At 41.3% G+C, this 12435-nt stretch overlaps 1 protein-coding gene across 10 annotated transcripts in view; it reads left to right on the plus strand.

Annotated features, from left to right (window-relative positions):
* FHL1 (four and a half LIM domains 1) overlaps positions 1 to 12435 on the plus strand; it is a 62512-nt gene that overhangs the window by 42494 nt on the left and 7583 nt on the right. For 3 of the 10 annotated variants that reach the window (XM_017514117.1, XM_017514129.1, XM_037733337.1), the window contains exon 1: positions 6943 to 7176. The exons of the other annotated variants lie outside the window; for them this stretch is intronic. In XM_017514117.1, the coding sequence (XP_017369606.1) occupies positions 7155 to 7176 (22 nt within the window). In that variant the 5' untranslated portion in view covers positions 6943 to 7154. Of the gene's footprint in view, positions 1 to 6942; positions 7177 to 12435 lie in introns of those variants that run through there. 10 annotated transcript variants of the gene reach the window in all.

Here is a 12435-nt window from a genome sequence, read left to right on the forward strand (position 1 = left end):
TCTAGCTGCAGACTCTCCTTGCATTCTCCTTTCTGGACTTCGTGTTCCTGTCATTCTGTTTCATGCACTTGCTGCCTGGCATGGTGAACTTGTTGCTTGACTTTAAGGGCTTTGAAATCACTCGCTCTTGTTCCTTAAGTGTCAGCCGTTTTAGGTAGAGCCTCTGCTTCCCCATCCAGACTAGTCCATATCTCTCTCGGCTCTGTGTCAACTACCACTTCCAAGTTATCTCAGCCAAAGTTTATCCATAAACTTTTTTTTTTAAGTTTAATACAGTTTAATTGAGCAAAGAACGATTCATGATTTAGGTAGCCTCCTGAACCAGAGTAAGCTCAGAGACTCCAGCATTAACCATAACTGTGGCTGAGATAACTTGACTGGACTCCTGGTGCTGCATGAGAGAATCTGCAAAATGTGTCATCAACACACACAACTGTCCCTTAGTCTCAGGGTGTGTGACCCAGATTAACATCTGTTGATTAATATAAAGTCATAACGAACCCCATTTGCCGTACGTAGCATTCCCAAGATTTACACTATCATGAGTAAAGATCCCAGACATCCAGCTTCTAGACCTGGAGTGGCTGTTAACTCAGGTCATCTCTCCATCTCTGGGCCTCAGCTTTCCCATCTGTAAAATGAGGTGATTGGATTAGGTGGTATCTAAGACCATTTCCAACTTTATCATGGGATCTTTATGAAGCTGGAGACACTCACAGACCTGGCCCACTTTATCTTCAGGTCTGCCACGCCCCACCAACTTGTGGAGGAGCCTATACTCTGTCCTCACTACGCATAGGTAGACAAGCAGGGAAGACAAGCTGCCATTCAGGGCGGTAACCTGATGGCAGATCACACACCAACAAGATGACTCTGCTTCTGCAGCTGAGTTTTCACAAAACAGTACCTGTCCTGGCACAACAAAAGAGCTCCTTCCATAGAAAGTTATTTCTGTTTGCTCTCTCAGATGCAAATAACTATGGGCCACCACTCTCCTCTGTCCACCTGTAAGTACTCCTGCATGGAATTTGAATCAAGACACTGCTCAGGCAGTCAAATGATGGCCTTCAGGGAAACTTGGCAGGTGGGAGCCAAGTGAGCTTTCACTTTATGTACTTTGAGTCCTCCGGAAATCTGGATTTCCCCTGCTATCAAAATAGACAATGCTGTTGCCTAACAAAATATAGACTTCCTGAGTGACATCCAGGTCACAGCTTGGTCTCTTTCCTCCTGCTATGTTCACACTTCCACTTCCGTGCACTATGTTAAGTTCAGATGTTCTACTGACCAAACCCCAGAGAACCACTTATGAGTCTTTTCAACCTTTACTTTGAATTCTAGGGCTATCTCCTATTTGGGGTTTGAAAACACCAATGCATAATAAGGTAATGTATTAATTATAGTTTTTTGGTAAATACAGATTGTATGTTACTAGCCTTGATGTTTCACACCAGGAAGCAGAGCTCATGAATTATAACATCCCTGAACAAGGCAGTTGATCTCAGTTATCAGCATTAAGAATAAGGGTATGGATGGAAGCTTATTTGATTTGCTCTTCTTTCCTGTTATGGATATCAACCAGCGGGGTAAATTATAGAATAGGGTCATGGAATGTTTAGCCCTCAAGCATTTGTCAGAGGCTTGAAATGTTCATAAAAGGTGGGCATGGTGAATGCCAGGACTTAGCATGATTGAAAGGGTGTTTTCAGTCATGGTACATGGCAACATGGAAATAAAACAGATATATCAGAAGTAGGTGGTAGAAATAGACTGGAAGAGAATTTTAGCATCTAAAATATGACAAGGATTTATCCTTACCAGCTTCTCAGTTTCTTGAAACATTTTCCTTGGATTTGAGAATCTGTACTTATGTTACATATTTCCTTCTAAAACATTTTCTGGTTTCTATTTTCTTTACTTCTTTTTGCCACTTCTGTTTTTTGAAAAATATAATCCTAGGTATGCTCCAAAAGTCATTTTTTTGGTGTTTTCCTGGTAGTGATTTCTGGTTATAGGCCCATAAAAGTATCTATAGGCTGTGGTTGGGATAGTTCCTATCTCTTGGTAAAAGTCTAGTAGTAACACAGGAAGGGGGCAGACTTTGGGGACAAGAGACATTTAAAACTGTTACTGATCATGTCATTACCAAAAATCAAAGGACGGGGCCATGGCCCATGCTTCTTAATCTCCGTGTGAATACTGTAAGGGAACTTCTAAGCCCTCATCAACTGTGAAATGAACAGGTCTTCAGTTGAGTTAATTAGCATTTTCCAGGTGATTTGTTGTTTACAAGATCCTTTATTTCGTGTATCTTATCTCATTTGTAACAGATCTTCTTCTTTCATAGTCACCTTTTCCTTCTCTCTGAGATTCAGAGACCCTTTGGGGAGGCCGAATTTCAGGTTTGCTTTCATTTGAATCTTACAAGACCAAATCCCCCCTCTTGGGGTTCCAGGGGTGCTCCTTCATTTTAGTCTCTGACAGGTATGCCATGAATTGTGACATTTAAGCAGTGACTTTGCAAATTGGACTTGTCAGTAGGAAAAAGTACTCTTCCCACCTTAAAGATTGACAGGAACATGAGATGGCTGAAGCTGTCCTGGGCTGTTTTCTGGCAAGAGTACATAGGACAAGAAATACTCCGGAGAGCTCAACATTGAATCACATCATATCATAGTGCATGACTAGTTGCTTTAATCTTGCAGTTGGACTCACTCAGGATAAATTGTTGGCAGAGGAATTAAGTAGCCTGACAAAATTATATTCAGAAAAAAAAACTTGCAGTATATTAATTTATTAGTAGTAGGCATGAAGAAAAGAAGAGTAAGGTTTAAAAAATGGACATGTAACCACTGATAAATCCACAAAGATTCCATTACAGTTTGTTATCAGCCTCTTGCCCCTGGCCATGACTAATGGCTAGTCATTGTCTGAATAAGTTTTTAACAGTTTGGAAATTTCTTCAGGAAAAGAAAAATCTAGTAAAGGGAGAAGGGTGACCACAAGTCAAGCTGTGAATGAGAAACTACTGAAATGTGGGCCAATTGGGTCACTGAATTTGCTGTGTTTGACTCTTCGGTTGCGCCACTTTGAACTTTTGAAGTTTGATCCTCCCAGTGGTGTTTCTGAGGTAGAGAGGCTGGGATTAGATTGCAGCCTGAGAAATCCCACAAACGTGATTCTACTGTAATCTTACTGTTCTGTCTTGCTCCTTGATAACTGGTATCCCATTAAAGGAGGTTCATTATTGACATCTCAGAAGAAGCTCATTGTGAAGTCTAAAAGTGCCACTCTTCCCTACACCAGCTCTGCCTGCCATATTCCCCATTATTTTCCCAATCACCCGGAGTCACAACTTCAGAGAGATCCTTGGCCCCGTCCCCTTCTTTCAGTCTTTACAACCCTGTCCCACAGTGTCCCTTACATCTAGTCTTTCCTTTCCATGCCCATTGCCCTGCCTCTCATTCTTTCAGTCTTACCTTGCATCTCACTGGAGAGTACCCTGTGCTGTCTCCCTGCCTCCTCTCTTCCTCTGAGATCTGCCTGCCTTCCTTCTTTCCTTCCTTCCTTCCTTCCTTCCTTCCTTCCTTCCTTCCTTCCTTTCGTTCTTGTTGCCCAGGCTGGAGTACAATGGCATGATCTTTACTCACAGGTTCAAGCGATTCTCCTGTCTCAGCCTCCTGAGTAGCTGAGATTACAGGCATGTGCCACCACTCCCAGCTAATTTTTATATTTTCAGTAGAGGTGGGGTTTTACCATGTTGGCCAGGCTGGTCTCAAACTCTTGACCTCAAGTGATCTGCCCACCTCCACCTCTCAAAGTGCTGGGATTACAGGCATGAGCCACCGCCCCCGGTCAAGATCTGCTCTTCTTATCACTGCTTACATGACTCCATCTCATTCATCCCTTGTACCAGTTGCAGAAAGGTCCTCCAGGTGTGGCTTTCTCTCCTCTCTAGCTTTAGGTTCCACTACTTCCTTATCCTGTGCTTCTGTCACACCCCAACCACCCCAGCTGCATCCTGCTTCTTGAACATGCCCTATGTTTTTCTCATATCTTAGCTGACATGGTACCTTTGTCTTAGAACACTCCCTCCCCTTTCTCTCCATGTCAAAGTCTTAATCATTTTTCAGGGACCAGGTCAAATGCCATAACATCCATCAAGTCTTTTTGATCCCCAAACTAGATGTAATCTCTCCCTGTGATACATCTCAGGAACACTTTATATCTTGCTTGTAATATTTGTCAAGCTCTGCCTTACATGGTAGTCATTTGTATATTTATTTTGTTACACTCGAAAGTAAGGATTGTATTTTATTCTTTGTGAGCAGCAAAATATCTTGCACCGCTAGGGCATCTGTTCAATAAGTGCTTGTCATATGCAGTAAAATAATGGCTGGGGTGGCATTATCCATAGGTGAACCAAACAATAGGTCGTAATGCATCTGTAGATAGTAGGAACATAAGGATGTCTGTATAGATAAACCCTGAAGTAAGTGATTCACAGAGGATCACATGGAAGGGAACCTTAGGGAGTTTGATGCCTAGCACTCACTGAAGAAAATTGTCCTGATATTGCTAGAGTATGAGACTAGAAGGCCTGAAATGTAACCATCATACACCAAAGAGTTGCTCACCAAACACCAGCCAACTAGACCAATAGTATATAAAGGTGCTTTGTAAACAGTACAGTGATTCTTAAGGATATTATTAAGCACCATACTGTTAATGTGTAACAAGAGTGACTCAGATGCCAATGAAAACTGTGACTCCAGGTACCTGTGAAATAACCAGCAAGGGTTCCAAACCACTGATCCAAGACAGGACAAAGTTGCCAACTATTCTTCCTAAGAAATTGTTTTTCATCATGCAAAGGGCCTTTTCTGTTTTGGTTTTGTGGAAGGTCTAATTTTGTGCCTTGAGGACATCTGCAGTAGGGCCAGATGAGAGAGCAAGCAGGCAGTTGTCATGCTTCATGAAGTTTTTAGGAAGGCAGAGTTACCTGTTGATGGAAATGGAAATAACTGGAGTAAATTCTGTTGCAGGGCTAAGCTCCCAGCCCATGCTGGCTGGTCATAGTTGACTAATTCGTGATGGTCAAAAAGTGATTCTCTTGTCTTTGAATTTTCTCTTTTATTTTAGGCAAAACAGATTTGTTTTTTGATAGGTTCATAAAGCTGTCTGTCCATATTCTGTTGTCACTTTTCAAAATGATCAGGAACCTAAAGAACTACCATACTTGCTAAAAGAAGAAGCTAAGTGATACATAGCTTGAAACAGAAACTGACTTCCTAAAGGAAAGCAGTTGGCACATCAAGCACTGCAAGAGAGGCATTTCAACATACATGGGCTCTTCCTAAAAATATACCTTACTAAAATAAAAAATTCAGGGTTCATTAAGGTTAATCATCTAATAAAGTAAGAGAATTTTCTCTAGGTGAAAAGTTTCAGTTTATTTTAGGGGTGTGGTGGTGTTACAACTGGCTAATCTCCCCACCATAATTTAATCAGGCTGGATAAGAAAGAGACTAGAAAGGCATGGAGCGAGAGCACAGTGTAGCGTGTCTTCTTTTCCCAGGCTTATTTTTTTCCCCAACATGTAATAAATTTGCTTGTAACAACCTGGCTTTTATTGTATCATTTTCTAGCTAAATGGGAGTTACCGATGTCAGCTACCTTTTAGAGTAACTTTTCCTTAAATGTTTGAAGATCATAGGAATTGGGAAACTTATTCATTGATTTATTCAGGGAACATTTACTGCTCACTTACTCTGTGCTGTAGGAACATTAAGACAAGCAAAACACTGCCCTGGCCCTCAACCTGGTAGGGGAGATGTGTGAATAGGGTCAAAACCAGTGGCATGCACTGTTCAACAAGACAGTGGCTATAAAGGTGTACCAGCATGAAGGTCAGCTGCCTGCCTTGAAGTTGAGTGGCCAAAACCACTTTCAGGATTGCAGGTGAGACTATGTTTTGGAGGTTTGATGGACTTTTTAGCTATTTAGTTCATTCTTTCAAGGAATCGTTATTGGAGGCTCTCCTGGGAGCTGGACAGTGTTCTAAGCTCTGGGGCCACTGCAGTGGGCTCCACTACTAAATCCCTGCCTTCCTGGAGCAGAGCAGGAGATCAGACAACAAGGAGAGAAATCAGTGCAATACCAGCAGACTTGAAGTGGTGAAAGGAACAACCATGGGGGCCCCTGTGCCCTCCGTGAGAAGGCTAGTGAGGCAGGACTGAGGGAAAGGGGGCTGAAGATAAGGCCAGAGAAGAATTTGGGAGAAGATCCTGGAGGCACTTAGGGGCTTTATTTTCCTAGAGCACGCTCCTAATGACTAGCCTCCAACCATCTGATGGCCTGTTGAGCTGTTACAACATGTTAGGTTGATGTCTTTATTTTCATTCATATTTTTCCTTTTATTGTCCCTGACGTTGAAAAGCAAGAGGTTGAGTTTGTGAGACAAAATGTCTTCATTGTATCTGTGGTGGGGATACACGTAGTCTCCCCATCTTGTTCTGTGCTGCCTGCCGTTAAGGAGGTCGGGTGATTAGAATTGCTCCCCTTTCTGGTACGGTAGTCTGCTGATCTCTGGAACATACCAAGGAGGGTGTAGAGTGACAACATCTATAATCCCCTTAATCTCTATATTCATAGAGTCTAATCTCCTTGAATTACACTGGTAACATAAGTCTATCTTTTAGAGTTACTTTTATCATTAACAGCACAAAAATGTATTATTTATAGGGCCAAATGCAAGCTCTTGAGGCATATAAAGTGGATTAATAAGGTTGGCTCAGTGTTAAGCTATGCCAGAGCCGAGTCCAAATTTTATTCCGGTACAGGGATGACTTTCTATGTGGCCTCTCTGGCTCTGGAGCTAATTTGGATGCTGAGTAGCCCCGCAGGTATTTATATGTAGCGTTTGGTATTTTTACTGGGTCCTATTCTTCTCCCTTGGATCACCTAAAATGGTTAAGAATTTTCTAGTGGGATTAAGGTTGTGATCTCTGGGGAGGGGTGGGACATCTGCTCTCGGTTATTTTTGTGTTAGCTGCTTCCCCTTAAATGTATGTTCACAAATGAGCCACAGCCTTATCAGCTGGGGTTGAGGGAAGACGGGTCTAGGTGCTGCTCCTGAAATTGGTCTCTGAGCCATGGCTTCCCATAGACATTCAGGTAAAAAATTAATGCTCTTTATCTTATATTGAGCACAGTTTTGTTAGGGCAGTGAATCCATCATTTGGCTAAAAGATGGTTTTTGATGAAATGGTTTTAGTCTTGTCTGAATAGTAAATAAATTATAGCTTGTCTCTGTTTTGCCTTTGCATTTCATGCTATTTCAAGCAAAATATTGTTCAAGTACAATTAACAGTTTGAGTGGCTTATTTTAAAAAGATGTATATAAACATGTTACCACTATATTTTACCTTTTTCAGGACAACTCATGAAACTCTAAGAGATTAGGTGAGGAAAGGTTTTTCTGCTTAGGAATTTTTGCTTTTCTTTATTCTAAGATAGAATTCTTCATCTTGTCAGTGCTTTAAATCTAAGGTGTTTGAAGAAGGTAAATCGAATGTGGAGCCGGAAGGAGGAACACTTGTAACTAAGAAAGTCCACAATGACCTAACACATCTTCCCTTTTTCTGACAATGTTTTGAATCTTCCCAAAGTAACAGCTATGGTTCTTTTGATATGATAAATATGTTACCGTTTTTAGCAGAAAAAGGGGCACATTTTGGACTCCTTAGGTCATAAGCATTTTCTTCTGGTTTTGTAACCTTACAATTAAGGAAGCCTTTTGGCCATTGACAAGAAATCTATGAATTAGGGGCCGAGGGGACAAAAGCCCAGTCCTTGAAGCCAGGAGGGTGGCTGTGGTCCTGTGGCCCACTGCCTAAGTAACGGCTCCCTTTCTTGGAGCTGCTAAAGTCAGGCAGTTGGGTATAAAGAAGGCATTTCGTCCTGTTTCCCAGCTTTCAGATTAAGAGACAAAGTCTTTATCTATGGTTTTTCGAAAAAATCTTTAAAAAATTATTATTATACTTTAAGTTCTGGGTTACATGTGCAGAATGTGCAGGTTTGTTACACAGGTATACACATGCTGTGGCAGAAAAATCATTTTTTAAAACTTGTTGCCTGTCAATATTTGAACAATGGAAATTTCTCTTTTTGGGGTTTTAAAGTAAATATGCTGCAATGGAATTACCTACCTTAATGAATTAATATGCAATGTCTTCCCTGTTCCCAAGTGTTCAAAAGTTGTGTGTTTTTTTTTTTTTTCCAACCCTCAGGAACTGTTTCACAAACATGGTACCAAATGCTTGAGATTGTCGTTATCAGCCAAGATACACATTCTCTGTGTGTAAGCAAACTAGTCAGCTGTACTAGTTGTCCTGATGAACCTTAAATGCATGTTACCTGGTAGAGTAACTCTTCATTTTATTTACTAATTAAGTGACAGAAAGTTTAAAAGGTGACATATTTACAGCTTGCCCAACCTTGGGTTTTAAATTGCAACAAATTCTTATGTCATTCTTGTGTATGTAAGTCTGGAGGCTATAATAATTGTGGCTAAATGAGACCAATTATTTACACCTTTTAGATGATTTTTGAAATCAGGAAATAGCATTTTGTATTGCATCAGGTTCATAGGTTCATGAAAGCAGAGGAGAATCAGTCCATGAGAGAGAGAAGTCCTCATAGAAAATCAGTGTTGCCCTGAAATAGGCTCAGTACGGGCAAAATAGAAGCTAGGATAATTGGATCAAAATCCATTTTTAGTGACTGCCCATATACTGAGAGGACATTTCAGGGACAAAAAAATGTATACTCTTGACATTGAAGACTTTCAGTCTGCAAAATTATGTAGATTTAATTTCTTACCCTTTGGCCTTTCAAGTCGAAGACTAGGATTGGGGTGTGGAGGGGAATCAGGTCACTTGCCATATTACACAGCTGTGGATTCCCTTCACCCGCCACTGCTCAGTGGGCTACACAAGCCTGTCCGTCTTTTCTTGGGGCAGCGATGGAAAATGGGAGGGTAGGGTGAAAGGAGAGTAATTAAACTGGATTGGCTTCTTAAAATTCAGAAGATTTGGGTGAGGGTGAAACTGAACATTTTGCACTTTTAAGGACCACCAAATGTCTGCCTACTGCTTCACCACAACTGGAGAAACTAAAGACTCATGCTGTTTTGCTGCCGGGTCAGAGATGCTTTTTTCCCATATGAAAGAGGGGATGTGTTGTACACAATCTGTGCAACATTATGAAAAACCTTCAGACAGACAAAATGGTGCTAGAATTGAATCTGGCCTGCAGGAAGTTCAGTGGCACATTTTTCTTTTAATAATCTGTATTGAGCCCTCCCGACACCCAATATAATCTAAAATGGCATTAGTTCTGTATCAGTGACCCCAAAAAGATTTGTTTTTTTTCTAAATGCAGCACACCAGTGAAGTTGCTAATAACATTGAATCATTCTGCACACGTTCTATTTTGAAAGGAAAAAACACTTTCTGATTTTTATATGAAATTGTATGAAAGACTACTTTTCAGCCATGACTCATGAGCTCCATCTCATTGCAGCTACTTAGGTTCTTATTCCCAAACGTCTGACGACATCTCCAGGTGCCTTAGCATGTCTGCTACACAAGTGTCCTATTCATCGGTTAAGGCTTTGCTCCATTTGTTGAATGTTCTGAGGAAAGCATTATACCCTTTCTGTAGACGCCAGTGTTTATGCGTGGAGTCATTAATGTACTGGTATGTTGGATTTAGTGATGAACAGATCTGAAATAACGTGGTTTTTCTTTCCATTTGGGTTGTTTATTGTTTACACTGTACATTACACCCTTCAGGAAAAGCACATAGAAAAATGCTACCTATTCACTTTGTCCTTAAATATTCATAGTTTGAGCTACTCAGGCATGTGGGAGAAAATGAACACAAGGAAGAAATACATGAGAAAATACATGTAAAAACACAAGCAAGATTTATTAAATACAAATTGAATCTCCTCTAATGAGAGGTTTATAGTAAAAAAGAGAAAAATGTCATAATGTTATATTACTCTTATATGTACATGATTTAATTGAAAGCCAGAACTTTTAATTAAGATACTGAGGTTTGTTTAGGCACCTCTCAGCATGTTGGATGTAGTTCAGGAATGTTCTGAAAAAGGAAGCTTGTTTATATAAAGTGAAAAATGATGTGTCTTTTGAAGTAGGCATAGAAAGTCAGGCTACCCTTTTGGAATAAATATCTAAACTTTTATCACCCAGCCACATTTATAACTGCATTCTAAGTTTGTAAAGCTTTTAAATCAATTTTTTAAATGAAATTATTTAAAAATGATGCCTTTTCTGTCTTAGAAAATTAAGGGACATTCATGTGACCCTAAGGTGTAGGTTAGACTTCAGCACCTTACAGGCCATAGGAGATGATTTTTAAAATCAGGAAATAGCATGTCATATTGCATTAGGTTCATAAGTCCATGAAAGCAGAGGAGAATTGGCCCAAGAAAGAAGAGAAGTCCTTACAGAAAGGAAATCAGTGTGGCCCTAAAATAGGCTTGGTATGGACAAAATAGAGGCTCAGATAATTGCATCAGAAACCACTTTTAGTGACCATTCACATACTGAAGTTTTAGAAACATGGTTGTGGTAATTTATCTCCATCTGTCAATGAACAGGCATATACTGAGTGATTCCTGTATACAAGGCCCTAGGTTAACTACTGGGGCTTCTCGTGTATGGGCAGAACTTTTTGTGATAGAGAAACCACTTGTTAACACTACGGAATGTATCCAAGTCACTCAGCACCGAAGTATGTTAGCAGCAGGGAATCTGTGTGGGTCTGCAGCAGCCTCAGCTCTTGCCTCCTCAAGGAAGAACAAGGCAGAGGGAGAGGCCAAGGCAAGTTTAGAGCAGAAGTGAAAGTTTATTAAAAAGTTTTAGAGTAGGAGGCTGGGTGTGGTGGCGCACGCCTGTAATACTAGCACTTTGGGAAGCTGAGGTGTACGGATCACTTGAAGTCAGGAGTTGGAGACCAGCCTGGTCAACATGGTGAAACCCTGTCTCTACTAAAAAAATAAAAATTAGCCAGGCGTGGTGGCATACGCCTGTAATCCCAGCTACTTGGGAGGCTGAGGCAGGAGAATCACTTGAACCTGGGAGGTGGAAGTTGCAGTGAACAGAGAGCACCATTACACTCCAGCCTGCGTGACAGAGTAAGACTCTGTTTAAAAAATAAAAAATTACAGCAGGAATGAAAGTAAAGTACACTTGGAAGATGACCAAGCAGGCTAATTGAGAGATTCAAGTGCATGGTTTGATCTTTGACCTGGGCTTTTATATGTTGGCACATAAAAGGGGTTATATTACTTCTCTTCTGATTCTTTCATTGGGGTGGGCTATCTGCATGCCCAGTGGCCTGCCATCACTTGGGAAGGGCCGCATGCGCAGTGTTTATTGAAGTTGTACACATGCTTACCTTAAGCGGTGTTGCCCTTAGCAGTGGAACATTCCCAGAGGTAGGTCTTATACCAGTTGAACGCCACCATTTTGCCTCTGAGTGCTCATGCTTGAGCCCACTCACCCAACTCCTGAGATCTTACGGGGAAGTGGCTGATCACCAGTTTCAGGTGTTTCTGTCTATTGGGAACCACATTTCCTTGGTGCCAGCTGCGACCAATCATTATTTTAGAGTGAGAGAGAGTTTAGCAACCACCTAACCTTCACCTGATGGCCACCTGACCTTCCTGGTTGAGTGGGAGGCCCTCTCCAGCCGTGCTCATGTCTGATACCTACTCTAGCATCCCTGCTATGAACAGATGAGGGCTACACCGAGACATTAGAATTAGTCAAAGAGCTGCCCGAGGGCAAACATGCCGTCCACAAAGACAGGTGGTAAGGAAAGAAGCATTGTGATGATATGTAGCAAATGTTTCCTTCAAGGATGGCTGACATGCCCATTCCCAGATAACAATAGGTCAAGGCAGACATGTCTAGAAGTTTTGGAAGATTAAAAGCCTTCACATTTCATGTACTTAGAAATCGCTAAGGGGATAAAAAATTACTCCCTAAGAGATAAATGCCTAAGTACATGTAATTCTGTAAGGTTAAAGAGAGCCCAAAAGAAGAGGTAAAATAGTGGCAGGGCGTGGTGACTCTCGCCTGCAATTCTAGCAGTTTGGGAGGTTGAGGCGGGTGGATTACTTGAGGTCAGGAGTTTGAGACTAGTCTAGCCTACATGGCGAAACCCCGTCTCTACTAAAATAAAAATTAGCCGGGTGTGGTGGCATGCACCTATAGTCCTAGCTACTCAGAAGGCTAAAGTAGGAGAATTTCTTGACCCTGGGAGGTGGAGGTTGTAGTGAGCCAAGATGGCACCACTGCGCTCCAGCCTGGGAGACAGAGAGTGAGACCCTGTCAAAAA

Source organism: Cebus imitator, unplaced genomic scaffold (genome assembly GCF_001604975.1).
Source record: "Cebus imitator isolate Cc_AM_T3 unplaced genomic scaffold, Cebus_imitator-1.0 Scaffold517, whole genome shotgun sequence".
In the NCBI taxonomy this organism is placed as follows: domain Eukaryota; kingdom Metazoa; phylum Chordata; class Mammalia; order Primates; family Cebidae; genus Cebus; species Cebus imitator.